General features: G+C 49.7%; 9 protein-coding genes across 14 annotated transcripts; 3 read left to right on the top strand and 6 right to left on the bottom strand.

Moving 5' to 3' along the window:
- Positions 1-208: 208 nt before the first annotated feature.
- On the bottom strand, positions 209-1,784 carry FOIG_00336 (zinc finger protein; the record flags this gene model as incomplete). Its single annotated transcript, XM_031196428.1, has 2 exons — positions 209-1,495; positions 1,554-1,784. The coding sequence occupies 2 exons, from the start codon at positions 1,782-1,784 to the stop codon at positions 209-211; spliced, it is 1,518 nt and encodes a 505-aa protein (XP_031072195.1).
- A 190-nt stretch (positions 1,785-1,974) lies between these two features.
- FOIG_00335 (uncharacterized protein) lies at positions 1,975-2,535 on the bottom strand (the record flags this gene model as incomplete). Its single annotated transcript, XM_031196427.1, has 1 exon — positions 1,975-2,535. One exon carries the CDS (start codon positions 2,533-2,535, stop codon positions 1,975-1,977), a length of 561 nt encoding a protein of 186 aa, XP_031072194.1.
- Positions 2,536-2,640: 105 nt separating this feature from the next.
- FOIG_00334 (uncharacterized protein) lies at positions 2,641-3,785 on the bottom strand. 2 transcript variants are annotated; one of them, XM_031196425.1, is made up of 5 exons: positions 3,589-3,785; positions 3,404-3,518; positions 3,287-3,352; positions 3,115-3,237; positions 2,641-3,068 (listed from the first exon to the last, which is right to left on the bottom strand). In XM_031196425.1, the coding sequence occupies exons 1-5, from the start codon at positions 3,621-3,623 to the stop codon at positions 2,925-2,927; spliced, it is 483 nt and encodes a 160-aa protein (XP_031072192.1). In that variant the 5' UTR covers positions 3,624-3,785; the 3' UTR covers positions 2,641-2,924. The 2 variants fall into 2 exon arrangements, with proteins under 2 accessions (XP_031072192.1, XP_031072193.1); XM_031196426.1 differs by lacking the exon at positions 3,589-3,785 and having other exon boundaries at positions 3,404-3,587.
- Positions 3,786-3,851: 66 nt separating this feature from the next.
- Positions 3,852-6,349, top strand: FOIG_00333 (uncharacterized protein). The gene has a single exon (XM_031196424.1). The coding sequence runs from the start codon at positions 3,964-3,966 to the stop codon at positions 6,154-6,156; it is 2,193 nt and encodes a 730-aa protein (XP_031072191.1). The 5' UTR covers positions 3,852-3,963; the 3' UTR covers positions 6,157-6,349.
- FOIG_00332 (uncharacterized protein) lies at positions 6,228-6,931 on the bottom strand. Its single transcript, XM_031196423.1, has one exon. The coding sequence runs from the start codon at positions 6,633-6,635 to the stop codon at positions 6,279-6,281; it is 357 nt and encodes a 118-aa protein (XP_031072190.1). The 5' UTR covers positions 6,636-6,931; the 3' UTR covers positions 6,228-6,278.
- Positions 6,932-7,057: 126 nt separating this feature from the next.
- On the top strand, positions 7,058-11,547 carry FOIG_00331 (uncharacterized protein). Of its 3 annotated transcripts, XM_031196420.1 has the most exons (4): positions 7,058-7,562; positions 7,621-7,739; positions 7,802-11,004; positions 11,061-11,476. In XM_031196420.1, exons 1-4 carry the CDS (start codon positions 7,546-7,548, stop codon positions 11,247-11,249), a joined length of 3,528 nt encoding a protein of 1,175 aa, XP_031072187.1. In that variant the 5' UTR covers positions 7,058-7,545; the 3' UTR covers positions 11,250-11,476. The 3 variants fall into 3 exon arrangements, with proteins under 3 accessions (XP_031072187.1, XP_031072188.1, XP_031072189.1); XM_031196421.1 differs by having other exon boundaries at positions 7,621-11,004; XM_031196422.1 differs by having other exon boundaries at positions 7,147-7,562; positions 7,621-11,547.
- On the bottom strand, positions 7,099-19,298 carry FOIG_00330 (uncharacterized protein). Of its 3 annotated transcripts, XM_031196419.1 has the most exons (6): positions 17,648-19,298; positions 15,613-17,576; positions 12,478-15,554; positions 11,050-12,414; positions 9,657-10,990; positions 7,099-9,579 (listed from the first exon to the last, which is right to left on the bottom strand). In XM_031196419.1, the coding sequence occupies exon 3, from the start codon at positions 14,170-14,172 to the stop codon at positions 13,861-13,863; it is 312 nt and encodes a 103-aa protein (XP_031072186.1). In that variant the 5' UTR covers positions 14,173-15,554; positions 15,613-17,576; positions 17,648-19,298; the 3' UTR covers positions 7,099-9,579; positions 9,657-10,990; positions 11,050-12,414; positions 12,478-13,860. The 3 variants fall into 3 exon arrangements, with proteins under 3 accessions (XP_031072186.1, XP_031072185.1, XP_031072184.1); XM_031196418.1 differs by having other exon boundaries at positions 11,050-15,554; XM_031196417.1 differs by having other exon boundaries at positions 9,657-12,414; positions 12,478-17,576.
- A 3,288-nt stretch (positions 19,299-22,586) lies between these two features.
- Positions 22,587-24,007, bottom strand: FOIG_00329 (uncharacterized protein; the record flags this gene model as incomplete). Its single annotated transcript, XM_031196416.1, has 3 exons — positions 22,587-22,784; positions 23,381-23,628; positions 23,992-24,007. 3 exons carry the CDS (start codon positions 24,005-24,007, stop codon positions 22,587-22,589), a joined length of 462 nt encoding a protein of 153 aa, XP_031072183.1.
- Positions 23,644-26,931, top strand: FOIG_00328 (uncharacterized protein). The gene is made up of 4 exons (XM_031196415.1): positions 23,644-24,724; positions 24,778-24,969; positions 25,020-25,099; positions 25,150-26,931. Exons 1-4 carry the CDS (start codon positions 24,650-24,652, stop codon positions 26,060-26,062), a joined length of 1,260 nt encoding a protein of 419 aa, XP_031072182.1. The 5' UTR covers positions 23,644-24,649; the 3' UTR covers positions 26,063-26,931.
- The last annotated feature ends 8 nt before the right edge of the window (positions 26,932-26,939 follow it).

The raw sequence follows: 26,939 nt of genomic DNA, 5'->3' as shown, positions 1-26,939 counted from the left end.
CCTTGATTGATGCGAATGAAGCGACCTTCGAGGTGCCTGTGGGATTTTGGACGGAAATTATTCAAATGTTCGGCCTCAAGAGGAATAAAGAGTGGCACAGCATACACGAATTTAAGAAATCACATTGAATCATAACTTTGTAATCATTGCTTCATCTATAGGCTGGACTTTTGAAAGGAAAAACAGGAAAGGAGGATTATATCAAGTGCTACCTCTCAGCGGCAGTCTCGGTCTCCTTTCCCTCTTTCTCCTTCTTATCCTCCTCCTGCTCTCCGTAGTTCTCCAACTTCATGTCCTTGAGACCAAGCTCCTCCTCTTCCTCATCTGTACGGGTATAGTTCTCACGGTGAATCTTGGGGTCGGGAGCAGGGGGGTCTACGAGAGGCTGAACGTAGCTGCTGGCGAAGGGGTCGGTAAGGATAATTGTGAAGGGCTTCTCGCCACGGATGGCGGCATCAAGACCGTCAAAGAAGGCGGTCCACTGAGACTTCTCGTCGCTGGCGAGGGAGTCACCACCCTGGCCCGAGCCGTCGGCCTCGAAGATCTGAGAGTGAAGATCACCACGGACCTGGGTCAGGAGACCTTCAACAGTAGTGAAGCGACCACCCAGGGTGCCGGGGTTGACCTGGAGCTTAAGCTCGGGGCACTCAAGGCCACAAGTCTCGCTCTTGAGAATATCACGTGCCAGGTCGGCGCCGTCGCTGACTTCGAGGATGATCTTCTCGCCCTTCTCAGGAATCTCACCACCTGTCTTGACATCGTTGGAGCGGTAGCCGCAGTCGTCACACACGGTGGACATGAGAACAACTTGCTTGAAGTGGGGAATATCGACCATCTTCATGTGTGTGGTGCAAGGATGCATGCAGCCAGGGCATGTCGCGGGAAAGCTGTAGACTTCGTTGGGGATGATTTCACCATCAGCAGTCAAGCCAGGGTTTTGCGGTTGTTGAGCGTTAGCGTCGGAGTCGGAGAGACCAAGGGCGGCGTTCTGCTCAGCAGTTCGGGCATATTCGTGCTTCTCCCACTTTCCAACACCATCCTTGAGATCAGGGGCGATGAACGAGTTTCCGGCAGGGTCATCGACCCAGACACGGAAGGGAAAGGAGTCGCCCATCAACATGGCGCGACCCTTGGCGATGATCTCAGCAACCTTGACGTACACCTCGGGAGCCTGCTCCTTTCGCGCCTCTTGTCCCATCTCAAGGTCCTCAATGACAGTGGTCAGGAGACCCTCGACATTTGTAAGCTGGCCACGGCCAGCAGGAATCTCGAGATCCAGCTCGATGAACTTGACGGTGGAGGTATCGGACTTGACAACCTGTCGCGAAAAGTCGGCGAGGTCTGTCAAACGCAGCTCGTAGTGGGTTCCCTTGGGCTGGACGGTTCCGGCAGCCTGGATCTCGTTGTTCTGGGTGTGGCAGTGCTCGCAGGAGAAGGACATGATAACGACCTCGCGGAAGTAGGGGATCGCAGTGAGAAGAAGTCTGGTGACACCCTATACAGTCCTGTTAGCCAGATTCCTATGCGACTTGTTCGACCATGTGTTGACTCACATTCTTGCCGCAGTTCATGCACAGAGACTCAATCTCTTCGACAGCGCGCTCGTCGTCGTCGGCATTTTGGGCATCAACAGCAGCAGGGGCAAGTTTGTTAACCTTGTCGCCGATGCTCTGAAAGAACTCCTCGGGGGTCTGCTTGGTTGTGTCTTCGGTAGCCATTTTTAATTTTTTGTCTGCTGGGATCGAATCTTGAAAATCCAATCGTCTTTTGGTGGTTGAATCCATGGAGGGGTCATGAAATTTTTGGAGGGGCAAGCCCAGTTATGTCATGGGGTTCCAGTGCAGACTTTGGAGGCGGGCAGGCGCTAGAACGTTCGGGACAGGATGACTCAGGATAGCGGGCCTAGATTCATCCGATTGACTCTATCCATGAGATGGATAGAAGTCATGATGGCAAGGCGTCCACTGATATTTCTTATTTCATAAAGTGAGAAAGACTGAGTGGATTCGTTGTTTGTTGCTTTTGTCCTGAAAGCAAGGCTTGTAAACCAGCCTTTCGATTTTTGGCTCTTTTCTTGCTGCTAGCATTCAAAGTTTGTTTGGGCTGGTCAACAGGTGTCGAAACTTTCTTGACTTTCGACTGTGCTGTCGTTCGCCTCACAGCTGGTCCTGGAGGCGGCATAACAATCTTGGTGTCTCGTTGGCAGTTGTCGCAGTGCAAAATCTTGCAGGGTCCCTGAAGATCTTCTGTTGGTTGAGGGGTCGAGTTGCCGCTTGACTTTTTGCTCTTAGCCTTCCTATGAAGACTTTTTCGAGCATCTAACTTCAGTGTTGCTTCTTGACCTGGGATCATGATGATTCCACAGCCTCCGCATACGTGTTGTCGCTGAGCGTCTGAAAGTATTACGCCATATTGCTGGAGAAGATGGCCGCGTTGGCTCATGAGATGAGCAGAAGTCTCTGGGGCCGTGGCCCGTAGGAGATGTGCTGCATCGGTGAGAAAATCGATAGTTCCTGGAAGTTCTGATACCGCCATTTTGGAAATCTGGGGCTTCAGAATCTTTTAATTGTTGAAGTTGACTCGAGATTGAAGCTCAGGTCGCTTGAAGGAACCTTTGCGGACAAGACATGATGGTGAAAGCGGGTCTGATAAGATATATTTTTTGGGATATGATTGGCCAAATCGTTGACAACGTACAAAGTATCAGGCAGGGGATAATAAACCAGCGACTTATATCTTTCACATTCGAAGCTGGTTTGCTTATGACTATGTTGTAGGGGAATCTCATTCCTCGAGCCTACTCGAATGCATCTCATTTATATGGCTTTTCTATCCTGTCCGAATAACACAACATCTCTGCCCGCACGCTCCAAAACACCAAACAGCTCAACCCAACACCAACACATATCGAACTTCAAGTCATCTCAAGAGCGGCGGACTTCCCACTTGACATCATTGATGCTTACTTCCTCGTTAGACTTCTCATCGTATTCGAACCACTCGCCCTCCTCCAAGTCGATGCCAGTAAACTTGGTTCCTGTCTCGACGCCCTCGGCCAGCCATTCACCCTACAGTTCGTTAATATGCTCTCCATCGACTTATTAATTCACATACCTCAGCCTTGAACTCGGTGAACTCGAGGCCTCTGCAGTCGAACTCGAGGATCTTTTGAGGCTTGGCTGGTTCAGTTTGCTCATATGGGAAAGGTCCAGCCTTAACAGAGGCTGACGACTCTCGCTTACACAATGTTAGTAAGATGAAACCAATTTGATATCAAATAGGTTACCTTGCAGTTCTTGCACTTCCATACAAAGTTGGCCTCTCCTCGACTTCCGCTCATCTCATTGGTCTCCTTCAGAAGGTAATTAGTATACCGTTTCCAATCTGGCGAGCCGTTACGTACAAATCGGTTGACTCCAACATGGTTGGCATGAGTCTCTCGACAAGAAGTACACTGAACCTTGAACATGTACCAAAAAGGGTTGTCTTGAGTATCGTCAGGGCGCAAGTTTGTGACCCTGTCATATTGAGGTTGCCCCTCACGTCAGTAAAGCTCGCTTGAGTTGGCAAAAAGCTGTTAGTACATACCCTTGCAAATCAGCTGTGAGATACAGAGCAAACATGCTGTGAAATGTGAGAAGCAACCGAGATGGTAAGTTTTGTAATTGGGTATGGAATTCTTAGACGATGTAAGCTTTAGAAGCAAAATACAGTCGTTTCAAGAGCTCCAGTATCGATGAGCTTCTAGTGGGATGTGGTGGGGGTGTGACGATAGCGCATTCCAGCTGCACCCGCGGTCAACCGGGCATAAACCCCACGTGACTTCAATAATCGAATGATCTGTGACTGGCCAATTTCTTGATTGATGATGGCTCCATGAAACACCTCAATTGAACGATTGCCGACAGCAACGACCCTCAATCGCTCCAGAGCGATGTCCTGAGCTTCAGACCGCCACTTAAAATGCAGGCTTTGTGGTCGAGGGCCGGCCAGGTTCACCGCTGCGGATGTCGCGCCTGCGAATCCGTCGTGAGCTCTCTCGGCCGGCGAGTGACAACCGCGGCTCGACCACGAAAAGTCACCTTTGCCGATATCTTCACAGCATGCTATAGCTCCATGTTTGCGACTGCCGCCATTGTCGATGCCGTACGAAAGGAGGACCGAAGGCAGGAATTGGACCGGCAATTGGAGGAGACAAGGCGTGAATTGGCACAGCTGCAACTCCGGAACCTCGAAGCGAGCCAGACGACGAATGGCATTGACTCCGCCCAGAACGAAGTGGCTCTACACCAGATGGATCAATTATGGGGGGCCATCAAGAGTCTATACACAAACCGACCATATATGAAGGAGATTTACAACCCTGCTACCATCCGAATCGATGAGTTCTTGAACCGAGTACATACCGAGGAGTACGAGTGCCCCGACCAAGCAACGATGGATGCTCTTAGGCGTACGGACTACGATCGCCTTGAGCAAGTCATCATGCGCGAAGAAACAGATGTTGGCATCCGTCAAAGAACCCCGTTAAATACCAAACAACTCCATAACGCCGGGCGCACGCTCAGCCATCTCGTTCAACAATTACTCAAACGCGCCAATGCCCATGACAAGTCCAATTTGCCGAGCCCCAGCTTCGACGAGGCCATGCAGCTGGCAAATGACAAGAATTCTTTCAGATATCTCGTGGAGAATGATCCTGAGAGGGTGATAAAGAACCGGGTCGATCTGAACTCTGATCTTCGCAAAGTCGTTGGGTCAACGCTGAGCCTCAAGGAGAAGGTGGGTAGAGTGTGTTATAATCTGCTTGTATCTGCATATCCAGCCGATATGCACACATACAACACGTTGATCGTTGCTTTCGATAAGCATGGCTACAAGTATCTATCAGAGCCAGTAGTCAACTCCTTCTACTACTACCGCCGACTAAGACCAACCCCATCAACGTTTGTTGCCATCTTGAATCACTACAAAAATTCAGGCAACCATGGTCGCTTCTTGCGCAGTCTTGCAAGTCTCGCTGGTGTTGATGGCGAGACAGGCGCCAAACTGAGACGAAGACTGGCGGACGAAACGTATGATGGAGCAGTTGACGAAAGGCGCAAGAGCTACAAGATTCAGACATGGACCCAGACGGGCGACTATTTCTGGGAGCATGCGCCATTGGACAAACCTCTCATTGAGGCTGCCATTCAAGGCCTTTTACACATGAAGCTATTTGATCAGGCTGCTGAGTTTTTCGTGACGTGCATGAAGGCCAAGGTTGTGCTCAGCACGCATGTGATCAGGCAGTTGTTTGATGAGTGTATTGTGGCTCTTGACTGGAGATCTGCTGTGCGCCTCATCCAAGGTTTCACTGACTGTTCAATTACATGGCCTTCGATGCTTCTCGGGAGGGATCAAGACACTTCTTACCTGATCAGTCGGGTGCGGGTTCTTCTCGACCTCGCTGGTCTTAGAGATGCAAGCGGCGAAGTGCCCACATCGACTCTCGACAATTTGTCTATATCACGTTACGATTTCTACAAGTTCCTGAGTGATCTGGCAAGCGCAGACTTGACATCTCAAATCGATGTGCAAGGGTCAAGTGCACAGACTCGGGATTCGGCTTCAGACCCTGTCAGCGCTTCAAAAAGAAGGCTACTCCAGATCGAAGCGCTTTGGAAAGAACAAGACTTGGTTGGAAAGACGGCACGCTCCATCGAGAGCAAACTACTCTATCCTGAATTTTCACCTGAGTTCCGTATGTCAATGGCCTTCCACATTGGAAACGCCGCGGCGGATCAAACAGTGGAGTTGGATGGGGAGATCATGGAAGTTATGTCACAGCTTCCTCTTTCAGAACGAGTGGAGAGAGGTATTACGGAATGCAAGTCCTTTCAAGGTTCGAATAGTAGCCGCGCTGAGAGCGGCAATATCATTGAGGAGGTGCAAGAATTAAGGCGAGATACACCAGAGGAGCAAGGTAAGGCAGAAGCCGGGAAGGTTTTACGAGATGAGGGGCTGGATATAATCTCGGCTCACAAGGCGACAACGGTTAAGCGGATGAATGCAAATGCAGCAGAGCGCACTTTGAGAGCAAGGCCAATGCGGCTAACGGCATGGCCTGTGACAGAGCAGCAAGTGGGATATTTGCAGAGGGCGAGTTTTGGTTAGGAATTGAAAGCGATGAGCCGCATGTAACATACTTTTGATCGTCTCACTTACATGCATTCCTTTTGTGTGTTGCATCGTATGGCGCCAGCATATTAGAACCTGCATCAGCATAGAAACATGAATTATAAACGTACCATGACTTTATCAGCATGACATACTTTTTGAAGAAGCTTATCATTCCCAGTAGTTAAATAGGTAGCATGTCGTCTTATCATAAGCTTGGTATTGTAACAGTGACCTCGGCCACGCCTGAGTTTAATGCGTGAGTGTGCAGCCAAGAGCGCCGCCACTAAGCGTTTCCGTTCGTCATCGTGGGCAATCCCCTGGTCATGAGTTGACAAATTGGTGTTTGTAGCACAGTATCTAACACTCTTTGAGAAAGGAGCCCAGCCAACAATGGCGGTCTGCAACCTTAACTGCAATCTATAGTAAGTTTCCTCGTCAGCTGACACTGTATTTATCAAAAGCTCCAGCCGCATTGTCCGTCCCTGGGACTTGACAGGTTCCAAGGGGTCACGATGCGACCTCTTCAGTGGGTGCGCCCTGAATCGTGCCGTCCAGTCACGAGGCCGTAAGGGGTCCACGGGGCCAATTGGATTGGCAGGCTCGACTCCATTTTCTTAGGGGTCCTGGTGCAGCTTGGTACAGCCCAGGTACAGCAGAGCAAGTACGAGGTGGTACTTTGAGCTACCCCAAAATGTCAGTGCGACAAGCAGGTACCTTTTTCCCCACATTGGATGGATCACATCAAATCCATGGGATCCATCATCTATCGGATCGACGAATGTTGTTTCAAGAATCAGTTTGGCCTTGTTCTTTTTTTGTTTCTAGGCTTTGTTCTTAAGATTCTGCTTGTGTGAGCGAGCGAGCGAGAATAGGATCCAGTCAGTCCCAGTCAGTCCCAGTCAGTCCCAGTCATTTCTCCATCGCATATCTCCAGTAGCTTCGTCATTCCTCTCTTTTTCCTTCTTCCTCTTTTTCTACATCTTTGTCATACCCTCTTGGTGTCTCGAAGAGGTTCCCATGAGTTATACGTCACTTGCTCTGTCACCTCTTGGTCAAGTCACTGGTTACTCTTGATTGTGCACCGCGCGCAACTTACTTTGACGTCACTGGCCTGCGAGGATAAGCATTTGTGTTGCATTTGACCGGGAAAGACAAAAGGGAAAAGAAAAAAAACGGTTATAAGCTTGGTTGTTGACACGGTTTCTGTGATTGCGCCTGGCGACAAGAAGCTTCCTGTGTTGGACAACTATAAATTGTCGAAACGCGGTGTGCTGTGAAAGCAAGCTCTTCTACACCAACACAACCTTTCCGCGCTACGGTCGCGTTACTTCCCGATCGATTTTTCTTATCTTCTTTGTTACTCCGATTAGCGATCTACGCAGCATGAAATTCGGAAGAAAGTGAGTACTCATGCAATATGCGCTTTTCTTAACACAACCGACTCACTGCTCTCTCTAGCCTACCGCGCAACCAGGTCCCCGAGTGGGCGGGCTCGTATATCAACTACAAGGGCCTCAAGAAGCTTGTAAAAGCAGCAGCAGAGAAAGCAAGGAATGGAGAAAAGGTGGATCCTGCAGGTGGGCGGCTTTGACGACTCTTGGTGTCGCACACTGAGCCTCTCCCCTAACCCTCGATGCAGAATTCTTTTTCGCGCTTGATCGAAACCTCGAAGATGTCGACTTTTTCTACAACAAGAAATACGCAGAATTTTGTCGCCGTCTGAACCTCCTCCAGAACCGATATGGACGAACCGTCGATGTAGTCGCTACCCTGGATCAGGATGAAGTGGAGGAAGTTATGGGAGCTCTGCTTGAGCTGAGAAGCCAGTTCAGAAATTTGCAATGGTTTGGTGAGATTAACCACAAGGGCTTCGTCAAGATCACAAAGAAGCTCGACAAGAAGGTTCCGGACCTTGTCACACAGGGTCCTTATATTGATACCAAGGTCAAGGTTAAGCCCTTCGCCAAACAAGCAAACACAACAAGACTTCTTGATGAGATTAACAAGTGGATGTCTGTGCTGTCGGAAGCCCAGACTTTCGATGATACAATGTCTGAGCACTCGACTCGCTCCCTGGGTCGTGCTTCAGCTAAGGGTATGCTGAGCCTACCTCAAGCTCAGCTCGATGCTCTTGACCAGGCTGTACGCAACGACGATGTTCCTGCCCTCGAGGCTGGCCTCAAAACGAGCAATGTCATCGAAGAAGGCGCCCAGCCGCTAATGCTGGGTCTCTTACAGCGATCTATTTCCTCGCGTTCGAAAACATGCCTGGCGTTTCTGCTAAGCAACCTCAAAAGTCTGGACGAGCCAGATGATATCAACGCTCGTAACTGTATTCATCGTCTGGTGATTCACATTGGCCGGACAAAATCTGTTCCCGAAGGAGAGCAGGACTCAAAATCTCGACCCGTCCCTGCAGGGTCACAATTCAGTAACAAGCACCTCGAGCCTGGTCTGGCAACATCTAAGGCGCCCAAGTCACTGAACCAGAAGGAGTCTCTACTTTTGACCAAGGATGACGAGGCTGTCCAACTATTTATCTTTTTGCTTGAGCAACTGCGCCCAGAGCAGAGGGTTGCGCTCAAGAGCCGTGACTCCTTCGGGCGCATGCCGCTCCATTACGCAGCTCAGTTTGGCATTGTGGTCGTGTGTCAAATCATTATGTCCAAGATGCAGCAATGGGACCAATTCCACGTCAAGGATGGAATTGATACACCTGAGTGGCAGGATAACGATGGTTATGCACCCCTCCATCTCAGCGTTGTTGGGGGCCATCCATTGACCACTCAAGCTCTGCTGCAGGGCGAGAATTGGGAGGGAAGCAGCCCGTACAAAGCCGAAATTCGAAAGTCTATCTCCAAATCGGGTGCTGTGCTAGCCATCGCTACCAAGTCCAACTACAGTGTTATCGTACAGCTTCTGATTGATGCCGGCGTTGATATTAACTGGAGGGACAAGACAGACGAGACTGCCCTTCACGTCGCAGCTAGATTCGGGCATGAAGAGTGTGCTCGGATTATCCTGAAAGGAACTGCGGATCAAAAGGCGGATCTCGAAGCTACAGAGAGCACCTACTCATGGACTCCTCTTCATGTTGCCGCTGTGGATGGCAAGTACAACGTTGCAGAACTTCTGGTAGAAGCTGGAGCGGACATCACCCGCCTTGATTCATCAGGCTGGACGGCGAGAGAGCATGCTGCGCTGAGAGGTCATATGGACATTGCGCGACTGCTCGAGACCAACGATGTTGAGATCGAATCGCCCCCAACCCGACCTGTCGACACATTGCAGCCAACTCCCTCGGACATGTCATCTATCGGCGAACGTCGCTCGAATGGTAACGGAATCAACAATGGCTCGCGTGCTCCTGATGCTGCTATCAAGAGCTTCGGTCATCGATACTTGACCAATGAGAGCCTTGTACTTGTCAGTCTGGGATCGATGGACATGCGAAAGAACATTGAACCGGTCAGTTTGGATCGTGTTCCACTTACCGAAGCTCATAACACACAACTTGACACCGCTCTATCGATCGTTGTATCTGCTACTGGTGCCAGTGGTGAGCCCACCATCATCGATCTCCCGGTGCATGACAGCATTGCCACTGAACCTGTCGTTTTCACGACAACAGATGCGGGCAAGGTGAAGCTCCTTTTCGATATCGTCCCGACTTACTCGGGCAACGACAAGCACAAGGTTGGGCGCGCCGTGGCGCTCTTGTCTTCTGTCAGACAAACACTGGGATCTAGCCGCATGAACCTGCAGGGAGATGTTTGTGTTCCCATCATGTCAAGCAGCTTCGATGTCATTGGAACCGTCAACTTCAACTTCTTGGTCATCACCCCTTTCCACCACCCCAATATGGAAATCACATCGAGACAGACGTACTGGAAGAAGCTGGAGTCAACCATGGTGATTGGTCACCGCGGACTCGGCAAGAACTTGACAAGTAACAGGTCTCTCCAGCTGGGAGAGAATACTCTGCCGTCCTTCATTGCTGCGGCTAATCTTGGAGCTCAATATGTCGAGTTTGATGTTCAACTGACCAAGGACCATGTTCCGGTCATCTATCACGACTTCCTCGTCAGTGAGACAGGTATTGATGCACCAGTCCATACCTTGACACTGGAGCAATTCTTGCACATCAACCCCGACAAGAATCGAGATTCCAAGCAACAATCAAGAAAGAAGCCTGCACCCACGGGCGAGCCAGGTGATTTCCGGGCTCGTAGCAACAGCCTAACACCAAAACGCTCGCAATCTATGGGGTTCGCTGGTAGTGGACCTGATGAGTTGGATGAACGCATGAAACACACAAAGGACTTCAAGGATAAGGGCTTCAAGGGCAACACGAGAGGAAACTTTATTCAAGCTCCTTTCGCCACTCTTGAGGAGCTCTTCCGAGAACTTCCTCAAGAAACTGGCTTCAATATCGAGATGAAGTACCCTATGCTTCACGAGAGTGAAGAGCATGAGATGGACACATATGCAGTAGAGCTCAACTCATTCTGCGACACAGTACTCTCCAAGGTCTACGACCTTGCTGGAGAACGTCACATCATCTTCAGCTCTTTCAACCCCGACATCTGCCTTTGTCTAAGTTATAAGCAGCCTTCCATCCCCATCCTTTTCTTGACAGACGCAGGCTGCTGTGAAGTCTGTGATATACGCGCATCATCCTTACAGGAGGCCATTCGATTCGCGAGACGCTGGAACCTGTTGGGTATTGTTGCTGCCGCAGAGCCTTTCGTCAACAGCCCTCGCCTCATCAAGATCGTCAAAGAGAACGGAATCGTCTGCTTCAGCTACGGCACACTAAATAACGATCCTGAGATGGTTCGGGTAAGTCTAAGCACACACAGAAAGATGTATGTCGATTTTGCTAACCGTCATTGCAGCGTCAAGTCAAGCAAGGCATCGATGCAGTCATCGTCGACAGTGTCCTTGCCATCAGAAAGGGGTTGACAAGCGGGGAAACGCCCACTGAGCCCGTCAACGGCGAGAATGGAACAAATGGTACCCTCAAGCCGGATCACGAGCTCAAGGAGAAGTTGGACGAGTTGACGATCAATGGTGGCGGCCCTTGAGGACAACAGAACCGAGAGTAAGCGCTGCTAGATGGATAGATAGAAAGAAGTGAGACGAACACGGCCTTCAACAGTTGGCTCCCACAGAAAGACAGATAGATTCGCTCAACCCTTTTCGGGAGTGAGCTCGCAAATGGCATCTCTATGACACTATGGCCACGAGTAATACCCCTATCATCATTTCGAGATGACATTTGACGCCTACCATTCGTCCATGAACAAGAGGCATGTTTGGTTAACAGGTATTGACCAAGTTTTGACGTAAAAGAGTAATCAATGTGTAACTGCCGCCTATGCAGTGTGGGTGGTATTGTGATCACAACAGCTCAAACACCCCCAGCCCATCACTTCGCTTCTCTTCAGATAAGAAGGACTCGTGGGTGCAGCCAAACTGCAAATCGTACGAGTCTGCAGTTACTGACATAAAGCCATGTCTCATAAGCCTGCCTATCGCTGCTATCACGTATTCCATCCTATCTCGCGCCGCGGAAATCAGATCTACAGCCACGCCGCATGGTTTGGAGAAGGTTACAGTGGTTAGGGTGCAAACTCTACATAGCTGCCGTGCTGATCTTCAAGGTTCCTGTACCAGGGCCCATGTTTTGTTCTCAGGCAGGGAGAAGAACGAGGACGAAGATGAGGCGGAAATAGTCAACCGGCTGTTCTAGGCCACGGCCTAGGTAGTCATTCACGCATGTTCCTGTTCGTGCTGGATTCTCATGCATGAGAGAGGAGATGGACTCCTGTGCAATATGTATGTCGTGCCCGGAATGGGAAGCGGCATTCTCGTTTGGTATAGTTTTGTTTCATGCCCTTCCTCAAGCCCGTAACCGTTACGTGAACGACAAACGTTATCCAGTGAAGTATTGCTTCGGAGCCGGCGGTATTCGACACGCAGAAGACATGTCTCGAGATCTGCCTGATCCTGGCACACTGTAGGGTTCGCTCTCATCCGAATAGCGTGTGATGGCTGATCATGGTGCATTGCAGAACAGGGTGAGAGTGACAGAGTACAGGCATCTTCGACTTACTTACTCAATCAGTAGTAGCCTGTTATTTCAACTTGGACCAACTAAACGTCGAGATACGCCAAGGGCTCTGCTGGAGTTCTGGGCCAGCAAGGGTAGAAAGGAAGGTGACTTGACGACTTACTCGACACTAGAACCTGTAGTAAGGTTTAGAGCATGTCTCAGTCTAAAGAGTTATCAAAAGTGCCAGCCTATCTCACCGTTTCCAAGATTTATTACATCGAAATTCGATAGATCGATGTCTTGAGCTGGAGGCTTTGGTCCAAATTAAGCGAACAAGTTCGAACTGGATATGCCGTTGATCTTCAAACAGCCCGTTAGATTGGTTGCGTCCGCCCCCTCAACTACCGATAGTTTCAAGGAAAAAGAAAAACAGGGTTGACAGGAAACCGGGAAAGTTGCGCGTTGTTGGTGACAAGTCAAGCTGTCAAACGGTGAGATTGCGGCATGATCGTCCTTTAGTGGGTTTAGCTGGTCAATTGGCAGCTGAATATAGGAGCTAGAGAGCTCGCGATGTGACCCAGAAGGATTCGTGGTGGAATATCATAATCGACAACTCATGCTTGGTTCAGGTAACCACGCGGTCAGTTGAGAAGACACAAGTCCCTCACACCTGATCAACACCCTTGGGAAGCGCAAGAAGGATAAGGGATCACGAGGAACCAAGGGAGAGCTCACCGATTCGTTTCCATTTCCTAGTCAGGACGAAAGCAGCTCCAGCAATTTGTTTTAGCGAATTTTATATTGCGGTTCCGCATAGGAATCTGGGTATGAACCTAGGAGACCTGATAGACAAGGAAATCCCTAGTTCGCAGAGGATAATATTACGGTCAATATAGTCAATATAGAGGCATGCAGGCACCAGTATGGTTGACCATATACCGACTATTATTCAGGGGATGGAAAGATGGCGAGGCGAAGGCGACGTCGTAGAGCAGATAGAACAGGGCATCATTGTAGGCACCGGTATAGCTACCATGGCAAGGGCTGACCCCGAGCCGCTTAGTCCCCTCTTCGATGTAACGCAGAGTATGGACTTCTCCAACTGAGAAGATCCGCGTCCAGGATTTTATGCACGTTGAGGGGGGATTGCTGCAACCTCGAGAGTATGGCGGGCGTGTGGTAAAGGGCGGGAAAAGGCGCCTAAACCCCCAATAAGTGTTAATCCATTGAACCAGACAAGATAGACGTTGCCTTTTCCCCTGTCGCCATTGTTTCTGTTCACGTACTGTAGGTTCTGAGATTCTCGTATTAAGCCACCCATGTCGGGGTGACGTTTTGTGATATGTTGCTGAGATCCGGGGGTCCCTAGACAGCTAGCTTTCTGTCATATGTCACATTTCGGCGGGAACAAGGAGTGAGCCCGTCAGAAGAACAATAGTGAATGGTCAGGTGCAGTAACTGTGGACTCGTGGAACGGCACGCAATTGTTTTTATCGAGTCATGTCGTTGAAAGACTGTGGGCATACTCCGTTCTGCCAGGTTCGAAGCCCAGTCAATTATCAAGAGTCAAGCGACAGACCAAGTTGAACTGAGTGAGGCTGGGTTGGGGCTGGGGCTGCAAATCTGCAACCCTGCTTATATCAATATCGTGTGGGGATTCGAAATGACACTTGGTAACAAGGCCTGTTCAGGCAACAATGTGCAAAAAGCAATGCAGGTCGGGCGAGCCTTGGCGCAAGATTCTCGATCAATTGATCATCGTGCAAATTGGTAGTTGAATGAATACCCCATTTCTGATGAGAGTTGTGCCGTCCAAGGCCCCTCATTTGATGCCTCACTGCAAGGGACTCGACGACTATGCTGGAGGAACTTGTTGAAAACTTGCTTTCCTTGTGCCGCTGTATTGCTTCCTTGTAGCAACAGCGTCTGTTTCTTTCCGTTATGGTCCACATCTGTGCCAACTCATCCGTGCCGGTTGGTCATGAGGGTCTTGCTGCGTATTGACTCACGGCATGATATTAAATTGTTCTTTAGGGTAGTTCGACAAGGAATTTAATGACGTGACTGAATATTCCCTGGTACAGTACCCGCCAACGTGCCAGGGAAAAGACATCCTGAACCTGAATCATTCTCTGTATCTGTACATGTTTGAGTCCCCTGCAGGATATCTGTCAGCCTTGACCCAACTACAGTAGCGAACGGCAGAAGCAATCGTCAACTGAGTTTACCGTTCACACTACTGTGATGCGGTTGGCAAACTCAATTGTTTCCGTTCGTCCTTGTTTCAAACATGCGATTCTGAAGTCGAAGACCTCGAGGCACTTGGCAGATCGACAACGGAACACTGGACGTTCCGGTCTGAGGAGCTGCGAACCACTGAAACCACCCTAGATCTCGAACAAGTATACACATCGTCGAAGAAACGAAGCTTTAGTGGGGATATCAACACTATGAACTTGAAGAAATGGTGTGAGTTCATGACTCGCCACACCTAGCACAAGTTTCGCTTGCAAGGGTAGAGGGCGTGAGCTCTACTTGGATGTTCTCAGGTTCTGCTCTGCTTGATGTTTTCCGCTCCCCACAAGTGTCAGGGGCAAATGTCTGTGAGCTCGACTCGGCCGATTGCTCATCTCATCGGGATCAAACGATCAGCAGCAACCCAGCTGCCATGTCACGCCAAAACAGAGATCCATTTAGGGCGACAGCGAACAGACAGTGCGTTGCCGCGCTAAGAGCGAGGTCGCCGCAGGTTGGAAATTTTGTAAGCCTTCACTCCTCTTCGTATTGTTTGAGGCATATGATGGATATTAACGCAACCCCTGTTTCCTTTCCCCTTCAATGTGATACCATGCCACTGCAGGGCAAGTACACTCTATTTGCAAGCATTATATGGATATAATGTCGATACAAGTGTTGACAAGCACCCATTCGCTTGCTTGGAAGTTGATCAGCACCAGCAGGTTGATGATTTACCGCCGTCGCCGTGGTATTTAAACTGGTCCCACGCCTGCGCCATGCAGATGCCGGCGGCATCACATAAATTTCATCCAAGGGTCTTGATACATCCGTCGCTCCTCTTTTTTCATTGTCATATCCTAAAGAGGGTCGCTCCATCGGCAGCGAGTCGGGTGGTGACAGTTATCCTGCGGTCCGCTCCGTGCCTCGGTTTGTTCCAGTGTCAAACACGCTGCAATCCTGGTGCCGTTCACCTCAAGGGACATGTTCGTGCGTTATTCCAGACCCAAAATGGTGTAAATATGCTCCAAAGTCCGCGGCTTAGCGTAATATCAAACGCTTGAATGACTCGGGCTGTCTGTTGTGATGGACCAGCGTACTGATAGATCCACGATAAGGTCAGTCCGGTCCTGCATGAAATGAAACGATATGGATACCGTGTCCCGATGTTGCCGATTGGACCCTTCAATTCCCGGTCCTGAGAGCCACGTGTGGTGTTTCAACGGTAGGGCTTAAAAGAGATCATCGTGTAATGCACTGCCGAGACTGCCTTTAGTACACTCGCGTCAATCGTAGAACGGCAGTTGTAGGCAGTTGTTGCGTAGTATTTGCTCCGGTTACGCACGACTATCGCGCTACTGTATTTCATCAATGATCAATTTACATCTGACGAAATTTGTCCCGTCATTTCGCACACAGTATCCGAGGCTAGTGGAGCGTGGTGGCGAAGATTTGCATGATCAACAATAGTCCGGGGTGCTTGTCGAAAACTTTACGATTGATACGACCTTAATTCCTTGCTGTTATTCATTCAGTCATGAGGCTGTAACGTCGCATCGTCACACAACGGTTACAAACCGGCAGTCAAACATAAGATTTCCGACATGGTTGAAGTTGACACCCTTGTCAGTCTTGAGAGTTTTGTGCCCCTGGTGCAAAACCGGGTCCCAACCTTGTTGGGCAGCGCCTAAAAAGGACCTAGTTTGCGAGCTGAAGTTACACTCGTGACTTGATTCGAGTTGGGGATATGATCTTCAAGTTGGAGATCACCTGAACCAGGACCCTGTTCTAAGAGCCGAAACGCAGAGTAAGCCCCCACCTGTCAGTTCGGCTAGGATTGCTAGTGGTTCAGCTGAATCCCTGCCATTGCACTCGAAATCCCGCCAAGCTGGACACGATTCAGACTTTAGATAAGCCTGTCCATTGCTAATATTCTTGTTCTGCAATGCGACTCTATAAAATAGCCAGGATTACTTCGTTAGCCGGGCATGTTGGAAGTAAATAGCAGCGAGATTGCACTCCAGCGTGTAGCATCCCTGTATATAACCTTTCGTGGGGTTTCCAGGCACAGGACTGAATGAGTGGCTGGCTCTCGACGTTCAGAGAACCAAGAATGACTCCACGAGTCGTAAAAAGGCGCCAATCAAAGTGCAGTATTGTAACTTGGGTTGAGAAATTGAGTGCAGCAGAAGTTCCGTGTCTAAACTCATTTCCAATATCCAAGACTCGTTTGAAGGCATTATCTAGCCACTATGCCCCCTGGTCATGTTGATCAATCTGCCATAGCTCGTAGAGATGAATTAGCTGAGACCAGGCTAGCAAAATGCTTTCTGTTTTGGTGAAACGAAGACATGAGTTCTCGGGAATTCAAGTCTTCAGTCTCAAGGGGCCAAATGTTGTGATCCTGATCCACTAACCAACTTCATAGCTTGGGGCACCCGAGTCATGTCGGTACCAATTCCATGGTCGTTCCGCGCCCAAGTAACGGATAAACATCAAGATCGAGATCGTTGCTGAAACATCTTTGACGGTGCCTGATTAGTGTCGGTCAGGGCCCAGGGACAGTTGGCCCCAGCTGACAGCTTAAAGGTGCGGTTCCCGGAACCAGCAGGTAGTGCACAATACCATCGTTTTGGTCTCGGAGATGAGAGACAATCTTGGAACTATTGGCCCGTGCCTCATTGGCCGTGTTTGTTTCTTGCCGTCTCGACCGGTGAACCAGTGAGTGGCCGCCAAGACAGTTTGAGAATGGGTGCGAAAAAAAGAAAGAAAGGGAAACAAACAATGAAGATCCAATACGAGTAGTTTCGAGTAGCCAATTTCACCTAATGGGCCGCCAAGGAGAGCGAGCCGCTTAGGCAGCCAAATTACCAAGCCATGCGAGTTCATGATAATTCCAGTGCCCCTGGCCTTGGACAATGGCAGACCAGCGGTTTGCTGTACGTTGTCCTCTTGTCCCTTTCCAACACTCACTTGGAAATAGAAATATCCAGGTCAATGCAAAGAGAGCTCAGGCTCATTGACGATCTGACCGGCTCCTCTGGACGGTTCCTTCCGATTGGCGTGGACAGGCATGTGGCACGTGGCAGCCAGCCAATGCTAAATCCACCGTTGTTTCGAGCTGGTCCCAAGTCAGTTCATGACCCAGAGCCTGGAGTTTGCAGGGCTGAGATTGACGTAGACTAGACACACCTCAACGCTCTTCTCAGCCAGAAAAGCGCTTCAGATCTGACCCTGCATGTGATTTCTGTGGGCTTGGTGACATGTAACGATAACGCACGGTAGTTGTGGTTAAAAAAAGATCAACGTAAAACAAACACTGCACTTTAAGTCTGTGCATGCCGGTCGCACGGAATCTGGCTGTACGGCTATCAGATCAATGCCTTTGCGGCCCTCTCAGAGCCAAGAGAGGCCCAGAAAGTGATGACGGTATCATTTGCTTCTGGTGATGACTTGTATGAGGATCAATCTGCTTGCCTCGTCTGTAATGAAACTTGAACGAGCACCTGCTGACCCGTGATGTGGCCGCCTCAAACGTCACTTTCTGGTAATAGACCGGATCGATAGCTCCTGCCAATGGACGTTCATGCTTCATTCGATCGCACCTGGCCCGAATGTCATTATATTGGCACAGATCATTCAGCCTTGAATACGCCGCAGCCACAGGCACAGTTGAGTAAGGTATGTACTCAAACTCCGGAAGAAATGTCTCCGGAGAGGTGCTTCATTTCTTCTGGAGTTGAGGCTTATTCAGATGGCATCGTTGGCATCATGCTTCCTGCACTAGTGTCAGCAACTCACAGACTACATTCAAAACGTCATGCACTGTAGATATATTCAACATCTGTCAAAGCGCATCGAGGATCTCGCGCTTATCGGCATAATGGAGGTCATCACAGACATGTCTGAGTGCTTTGCGTTAGCTTAGTTACGAAGTTGAGTGTTTCGTATGCTAATGATGATGAAAGTGATCCAATATCAACAAGCCACAGAACGATCTGGCCAGAACAGTACCCAGAGCAGGATAAACCCGTAAGCGAACAGACCTATCAGAAATTCCTAACGACATGCAACGGCTAAAACAAAGACATATGCTCATTTCTCAAACCAGCCGTACCGGAACGCCCACAATAGGCCGCCCTCCGTTAGCTCACGATAATAACACATCCGCATTATAGCTGAGCCGCAGCCCGCAGGAGGGAATGACAGCGGACACAACTGAAGATGGATTGCGCCACTGAATACTCGAACTAAGAGCATGTTCTCAATTCGGCACAACTGAAAATGTGTTGTTGTGAACTAACAATCTCCAGCCTGTGGGATCCTTGGCGAATGTCATATTCAATCATCGAAACTAGCGTGGCGCATATGCATTGATAATTCCCGCAGAGTGTCTGCACCAATCTTCCCAAAGCTCGGGACATCACATCACGAGCGCCTTTCTGGTGCTGCAGGATCGAGAGCACAGGTGTAGGTGGCTGTGGGAAGCGGTGAGATGGAGTACCCGTAAGCAACTGCAGCTATCGAGAGTCGAAGGCATCGCTACCGTTACATCGTGAGGTTTGCCATTCCGGGTCATGCCTCGCAAATCTGGCAGGGTGATGCCGGTCGAGTGATCTTCACGGGCATGTTGCAGATGGCCAGGGATCCCCTCACTGAATTGTTTCAATGCACGTTTTGCACAAGTTGCTTTCGGAAACAAACTCGGCCGAAGAACAAGTTGTGCAAAGCGGAGTAGGAGCAGGGTTTCCGGGTACGACACTGCGAGCCTCACAGTCTAGTCCAGATGATCAGCGCATTGCGTCTTCTGGGTTGACCCTGGAAGGGTCGGAGAATGAATTTGTGCTGGTCCTGAAGAACTCTCGGTCCGCAAACCAAGCCGACTGGTGATAAGCCAAGCATGTGGGGTCGATAAATGCAACCGTAGCCAGCCTCTTGCCCCAATTCTAAACTCTAATCCAGGATTCAAGGGTGTCAATCACTACCTATCTCATAACGTGTAGAGGTAGCCTCAAAAACGCGTTGCTAGCCTGGCTCTGGCATTTATCCGTGATTTTCGGACTATAGTAACTCCTGTTATTATCTGCCATTGCTGGGGGGAATAGACATAGGAAGAAACAAACATAGTTTGCGAGATCGCAAGCATACCCTGGATATGGATGTTTACATGGAGGAACCGAAGAAATCACTACCACTTTTGAATATTCTCGTTTCTCATGCCTGGCTTCTGTTTCAGACTCATGTTTCTGCTACCCCGGGGCATAGTCAACGCGTAGTTATTGGAGTGGCGCCTTGGTGAGCAGTCGTCATTTTTCCATCAACCGTTCATGCTTCTGGCCCAAAAGGAACACACCATACCGACTGAACAGGGGATGCTCAATAGTCTGGCCTATACTGTCGAGGTTCGCTACAATGTGGTTTTGTGTACTCCTCAGAGCTATCATCACCTAGACCGCTGACTTGGCGTCAGGGGAGGTGAAAGGGCTGTGCATGCATCGCCAGCTGATCAGCACCCAAAGCTAGCAGCCATATTTAATGCAAATACTCCGGGGAGATGGTGTCGTGCTCTGAGAGGCCGTTGATCACTTGGTTTTATCTAAGGGGAGCAGGGCTGCATTGATGTCTTCACCTCAACAGCCAGCTTCAGCCCTGAGGATGAAAATGAGACAGGTCAGTTGCACAGACCCTGCTGCGTGTCAACTTAGATAGGCTGGGCTGGGTGACTTCTGTCAAATCTTAGTCCAAAGGGATCAACGCTTGGGATTAATCTCATTCTCCAGTTGTTGGCTGAGCGATGTGGAGGACGCGTTCGAAACGTTGGGGTCTCAGAGTAATTCGGCAAATCAGCATTAACGTAGCCCACTCTCAACTATCAACCACAAACACTTAATCTCATTGCACAACCAGACCCTACGGACAAACCTTCAACAAATTTAATATTTCAAGGGGCGAGAGGATTAGAGACGAGACGACATGAGATGAGATCGCGCTTCAGTAGTAGCAAAGATGGTGTGGGAGTTGTGCATTGGTAGTAAAACTCAGGAAATAAACAGAGGCTGCAGGGTTTGGTCCGCGTTGAGGAGGCGTTCAAGGGTGCGGTAACCGGCATGCAGGATGCTGTATTGCAACAGGGACTCGCCTTGATAGTGGGAGCTCAGTTGGGGCCCCTGCCGTTCCGTGGCTTTCAAGTTGGAGCCAGGAGCGTGGGCAAGGCTCGATTGATTTATGGACTTTGGCTTAGAGACAAGGATTAAACAAAGGTTGGGCAGGTCACTGCTTGTGTAGCGCTGCGTGTAAAGAGCCAAGTCAGGAACGGCGTGAACAATCAGCCGGGTTTGACAAGGGTTTTTACTGTGGGTGGTGGAGCAGAGATCTTGATAGGTTTTATGTCCTGGCGTTCTGTCCATTTCAGTGTAGAAAATACGTATTTACACGTCATGGTTCCTCCTCAAATCAATGCAATGTTGTCCACCCTTGGAATGCTCCTGTTGATGGCTTGTTCTATGGCCTTTTGCAGTTGGAAATTGCTTCACTCCGACTCCGTATCGCGAGCCTCTAAGCACTTGCAAAAAGGTTAATCTGTACCTCCGGATCTGAACGCCGTTACCTGTTCGGGCCTCTGCTCGGACGTCTTTAGGCCAGGAATGGACGTTGGTGAACGAAACGAGGTGTGACACGAGCGCCCAGGACCGGCACGAACCCTGTGGCCCATGTTGGTGAAGTGCTGGTGCTGGTGTTTACAGATTGGCAACATTACTGGATCCCCGCCGTTTGGTTTAACTCCCGTCTTGTCCAACGTCCCAAGTGCCGTCAGAGGCAAGTTTATTTAATCGCCGACGACACCTGTCAGAAGGATTTGTCGAGTCATGGTGCATGGGAATACTGACTGGATATAAGAGATAGTGATGATTACCTGCTCACCGACGATCCTCTCTTTTCTGATGTAATTGATTGACCTCGACTCGACTCTGGAGAGTTACTGGCAACATGTCTTTGGTGGGGGAATGTCTGGTCAAGCAGAACCCCTGTTCTCTTCTTAGCAGTGGCTGATCTTTACAACTGCCTGCATAAGAACCCCTGTCCTCATACCGACGGACATGGATATGCCGGCTTTGGAGGTCTTTGGTTGCGATAAGGCATCAAGAGAGGCTTGAAGTTACATATGATGACTTGGTGTGTGACGGATTAGACTGTTAGGCTCTGTACCACCAAGTTGGTGGCTTGCTCGATTACGAAGTTCTGTCTCCAGTGGCAGAGGCCAGAAGCAGAGCAGAAGCAGAAGCAGAAGCAGACGCAGAAGCAGAGAGTAACGTTAGACGCTAGACAAGTATTTCAAAGTTATGAAATCCAGCCAAGAACCCGTCTGTGATCGACCTTTACAGTGGACGGATCCACTACCTGTTGTCCACTGTTCATTTTCTACCCAATCTCCAACGCTCCGGTGAACTGGTCAGGCTGGTCCATCCCGTCCGTCTTGTCTTGTCTCTAAAAGAGAAAACCGCAAGGACCACTATCGCACTTTGATCTAGCTTCATTTATCATGGAAATGCCCACTAAAGAGTAGGGAGGGAGGGGCCCTGCGGGCTGAGCCTGAGCCTGCCCGACCCCGGCCGCGGCGCTTTCCCAAGCCAAGCCAAGAGCCTGGGTCCCCCGTCTCAGTCTCAGCAAGTAATGAACCTCGGTGGTATCCACTTTGGATCTCATCTCATACGCCCAGAATGACCCTCTCTTTGTCTCTCTCGACCTACTATGGACTGTCCCTCTCTCTGCAACACGCCCACACTCTTCCTCTGGCCAATGCCTCATCTCAGACCTCAAACGCAACAGCAGGACGAGCCAATGTTACAGGTTAAGCACCCTTCGGCTCCAACCGGAGCCTGTGGTGCTGAAGACGGAGGCAACTTAATTTTGGGTTCCCTCTTCTCGATCTGTAACCAGGTGTCTGGTCGTCCGTCCGTCCTTGGAGGCGGTCCGGTCCCCTCTTTCTCCGCCACAGATTCCAAGCAGCTGGCTCAATAACCGTCAACCTGGATATGCGTCGTCCGTTTTCACTAAATCCTGATCCCATTCCCGATGAACAATTCTACTAGCGTTGATTCATGCATACTGCACTGTATATGTAGCCAGTCAATCAGTCGTTGTTCAGCCTTCCAGCCAGTGACCGCTCCCAATTCCACCTCCGCAGAGCAAAAGACAGCGGCGCATTTAGAGGGATCTGCCATCCCTTGCCTTGACGCCCCAAACTAGACGCCATCAACTGGTTTAGACTCCTCGGCTTCTGTTCCCCCTGTCCCCGTCCCCATCCGCCGCCGTAGACTGGTTCAACGTCCTGGAACTTGCAGAGGAGAGGGTGCCTCTAAGGTAGTGCGTGCCAAAATGTCCCTCCCCTCTAATGTGCTCTAGCCTGGACTAGCTGGCCTGGTTAATGCTTTGGGAATAAAGACAAACCAAAAAACATTCGATGACTCCAGGGAAAAAGTCTTGTAACATGGGGCAGAACGACGAGATAGCCCCTACACAATTAAACCGAACGGCAAGTTGCCAAAGCCAAGGCGAGGTGCAGCGAAATACAGTAATGGGACCAGAGCGTTAGTAGCCCTCAAGCGCACTAAGAGACTGGATAGCGGCCGGCACTACACCACCTCGGATCATTATTCGAGTTGGTACATTCATAGAACATACCATGCAATACCATTTTTATATGGTACAAGAAACGAGACTATGTCTCGAGGGCGGGACAGAGGCGTTATTTGCACTTCTTAGCCCACAATGGAAACTACTGTACGCCGCCATCGACACAAACCAAGGTAGCCTAGAGAGGTCTCGACGGATGGATGCTACTGTACTCAATGTTGGAAAAGGTATACCTCGTCTCAGTTCTGGTGTTAGTGCCAGCCCTCTTCTCCATATCTTGACTTGCCTTACCTGACCTTGCTTTGCTTTACTCGTCACCCCCCGACCCTGGATACGTCTCTCTTCATCTCCCTCTTTTATCAGCCTCCCTCCGTTTCCTTTCGTCACGCTCATCCACCCTCCACCTGCCGTCCTCTCTCGATCCCTCATCTGTGCCCCCCAGTTCACTCGCTGCCGGATGGGACCCACTGAAGCCCGCTGTTGCAGTGCAGGGATCCCTTGACTCCTCCTCTGATCTCCTGCGTGGTTCCTTGATAGCCCTGGCGTATGTATACCATGCTCGCTGCACGCCTACAACTGGAGTCAGATTTGCGACGCCCCATCCTTTGAGCTTGGGTATTCAGTCTGGTATTTAGCATCTGCATGGCCCTGGCTATTTTGCACTACACTGCACTACATCACACTATCCTCTGCGTCTCCCAAGCACTCCTGGTCTCCACTGCCCTTACCCAGCGGGACCGGACATTGGCCCATAACCCAGTGACGACCGTTGTTGATATCTGTCGCCGAACCCCCAGTATTGTCTGGCTTGAATGGAGCTGTATCGACTGTCTACCTGACTCGATTCACCTCAACTAGACGTCAAATAGCTTGTTTTCACGACTCAACACTCTCAGGCGAACCTTGGAGGCCAGTCATATTATCGACTCTTCCTCGCTCCGAGTCCAATCAACTATAAGCTTCAATATTCCCCTGGCTCATCTACTTGGTCTCTGGTATTATCCCTCAAAAACCACCACCACAGCGTAAAGCTCTCCCCCAGCCCCAGCCAAATCTCCTCCCGATCCACTAGGCAATACTTGGACCGCCTGCATTAACACGGCACGCCCTGTTAAGACTTAAGCACTCAGCTCCCACACAATCCGGCTTCTGGATTCTCAGCTTCACCCGTCTTTTTATATCCCACCGTCAGACACTCTACACCGTCACCTTTTTGTATACAGACAATCGCACAACTTCTTCAGCTCTTCAACAATATAGACACTCTTCGATTGTCAGATCAGAACTTATACGTCACCTTATAATCGCTGATTTATTTACAATTGGATCTCACCGCCGCCTCTTATACCCTAATCCAAGGCCTTTGTCTAACGTCGACCTTTCATTCCTTCAACAAGTTTAGACAACATCTTTTGCATCGGATCTTCAAGTCTTCCCCAGCGAGCGTCTGAAATTATTATGCTGTGACAAGTTAACATCTTGACAACAACTATTTCCGCTTTATCTCTGCATCACTACACAAGCATTGCCTCGGAGGCACGTCCAAGTTTTAACAAAATCATGGAACTTATGGAGCTAGTCGAGAACGAGCCCACTGCTCGTCCCTTCCAGTGTGACTGGCAATCGTGCACAAAGGTTTGTTGCCAAAATGATCCGTGGCCGTAGGACTCGACTAACTTCTGTTGCAGAGCTTTAACCGAAAGTCCGATCTACAGAGGCATTATCGTATACATACTAATGAAAGACCATACGCTTGCTCTATTCCTGGCTGTGGGAAGAGCTTCATCCAACGGAGCGCTCTGACTGTTCATATTCGGACACACACAGGAGAGAAGCCTCATCAATGCCAGCACATCGGTTGTGGGAAACGTTTCTCGGATGTAAGTGTAGACCAAACCTATGGTTCGAATGGGATTAACAAATAACACAGTCATCAAGTCTGGCTCGTCATCGACGAATTCACACTGGAAAGCGCCCGTATAAATGCGCTCACGATGGATGCTCCAAGAGGTAGGCCGCAACAGAACCATTGAACCCATCACGTACTAACTCGACCTCAGCTTTTGCCGCAAAACAACCATGGTCAAGCACCAGCGGAGATCCCACCAGCAAGGAATGAACCCTAACGACATCGACGACTGCTCCTCGGATTCTGACGATGACGAGTCTCCCTCCACTCCTCAGCACTCCTCGATGACTTGGTCACCTCATGAGATGGTTTCCATGAACCAGGGTGCCCCTAGCGGGCCCTTACATCGTGCCTCCTCTTACGCTGATTTTGAATCCCAAGTCCATGGCCACCACATGCCCCAACATTACGGCAGCCGGCAAGGGATTCCCGCCAGTGTCCCTCATGAGTACCACGGTACTCCCGTGCCCGAACAACACGCACACGTTCAGCTAGTCCATCGAGCAGCAACCATGCCAAGACAGGCTTACTATGTCACCGAGGCAGGGAACCCAGGTGTTGCTACCATGACAAGCACTGTACCGCCTCATTACCAGCTATCGCAGCAAGTGGAACGACCTCCCATGGAGCTTCCATATTCGGCACCCGGAATTGCGACGTCGATTCAAAGCAGTCCAAGCACCTTTTCTGCTACATCAGTCCCCAGCCCTATGATTCCCGAGGGCTTTTACGTACACCAACCTGGAAGCCAGCCAGCATACACAACAGCCGAATCTCAACCAGCAATGATTCAATACCAGCAACCTATTCAACATCATATGGCTCAGCCACAGCAGCCAGTGGTATCCCAAGCGCAGCATATTCCCTCAACGGCCGGACACTACGCTCCACCGTCAGCCCACCCACCGCAAGAGCAGTGGCCACACTATGACCCGCCGATCGAAGTTACAACCATCGGACAGTTACCTGCATACGGAACTGCAGTTTATGATATTTACGGGCCAAAGATTGAGTTTGAAGATCCTTCATTGCAACTACCCAGCAGCAGACTGGCGAGCATGTGATGGATGACTGCTTGAATCACGCTATGTTTTACGAACGTCATATTCAACACGTTAAGATGTTAACCCTTTCCGTTTACGATAATCACTTGTAACATCACGATCATACCAAGGCTGGACCACACAACGATCTCTGTTTCATGAATTTAATTATTATTCTTGAAGAGGATATACCCATCGAGACATTATTGGAGGAAACGTGCTGTTCTATTGCATCCACGAGCATTTCTCTGGAACACATGAAAGATGTCATCCGCGATTCGAAAAGCATGTCATTGGGCGTTTCTGTCTTGCTTCTTGCCATAAATGGATTTATGAGAGCAATCTACCTTTTGCAGCCATCATTCCAGCTTAACATACATGATATTGGATGGTTGGTATTACAGCACCCTGTGTCATCAACCCTTGATAGCTTGGATTATACTAATGACACGATGTTTTTGAGCCTTTTGTCTACTCTTGTTGGCATTCACTTTCTTTTTTTTTTACCATTAAACAGCACCTATACCCTTTGAGAGAAATGTGTCGATGTTGGATTGGACAGATAATTAGTAGGGGGAGGCCATTGGGGATAGCATTTTTGAGAAGGCATAAAGGGGTTTCATGGACATTGAAGAGGACAAGAAGGTTTTTACTGGGACTTTTGGGAGGCGATAGGGGCCATGGGAGAAAATGAGGATACCCACGCATGACAGATGTGGAGAAAGTAAACGAAACTCCTTATTCACATCTAATATACCCACATAGATATCCATCCATGAGATCTAAGAAACCTAGAAACTGCCCTATCCTTAACGAGAAAGAAAGATATGAGATGTTGGGTGAAGGATCTGGAATAATAGGTCCTATCATAAGGTACCTTGATCAAAGAGTCATCCAG

This window comes from Fusarium odoratissimum (assembly GCF_000260195.1).
Source record: "Fusarium odoratissimum NRRL 54006 unplaced genomic scaffold supercont1.1, whole genome shotgun sequence".
NCBI lineage: Eukaryota > Fungi > Ascomycota > Sordariomycetes > Hypocreales > Nectriaceae > Fusarium > Fusarium odoratissimum.
Note: the sequence above shows the minus strand (reverse complement) of the source record. Positions and strands in the feature narration are given on the sequence as shown.

Coding starts and splice junctions, on each gene's coding strand:
- FOIG_00332 (XM_031196423.1), bottom strand. CDS start 6,635: ATGCGGCTGGAGCTTTTGATAAATACAGTGTCAGCTGACGAGGAAACT.
- FOIG_00331 (XM_031196420.1), top strand. Junction 7,740..7,801: donor AGAAAAGGTGGATCCTGCAG/GTGGGCGGCTTT, acceptor CCCTCGATGCAG/AATTCTTTTTCGCGCTTGAT. Junction 11,005..11,060: donor ACGATCCTGAGATGGTTCGG/GTAAGTCTAAGC, acceptor CCGTCATTGCAG/CGTCAAGTCAAGCAAGGCAT.
- FOIG_00328 (XM_031196415.1), top strand. CDS start 24,650: ATGGAACTTATGGAGCTAGTCGAGAACGAGCCCACTGCTCGTCCCTTC. Junction 24,970..25,019: donor GTGGGAAACGTTTCTCGGAT/GTAAGTGTAGAC, acceptor CAAATAACACAG/TCATCAAGTCTGGCTCGTCA. Junction 25,100..25,149: donor CACGATGGATGCTCCAAGAG/GTAGGCCGCAAC, acceptor ACTCGACCTCAG/CTTTTGCCGCAAAACAACCA.
- FOIG_00330 (XM_031196417.1), bottom strand. CDS start 14,172: ATGTGGACCATAACGGAAAGAAACAGACGCTGTTGCTACAAGGAAGCA.
- FOIG_00334 (XM_031196425.1), bottom strand. CDS start 3,623: ATGTTTGCTCTGTATCTCACAGCTGATTTGCAAGG. Junction 3,353..3,403: donor ATGTTGGAGTCAACCGATTT/GTACGTAACGGC, acceptor TACCTTCTGAAG/GAGACCAATGAGATGAGCGG. Junction 3,069..3,114: donor TCACCGAGTTCAAGGCTGAG/GTATGTGAATTA, acceptor AACGAACTGTAG/GGTGAATGGCTGGCCGAGGG.
- FOIG_00333 (XM_031196424.1), top strand. CDS start 3,964: ATGCAGGCTTTGTGGTCGAGGGCCGGCCAGGTTCACCGCTGCGGATGT.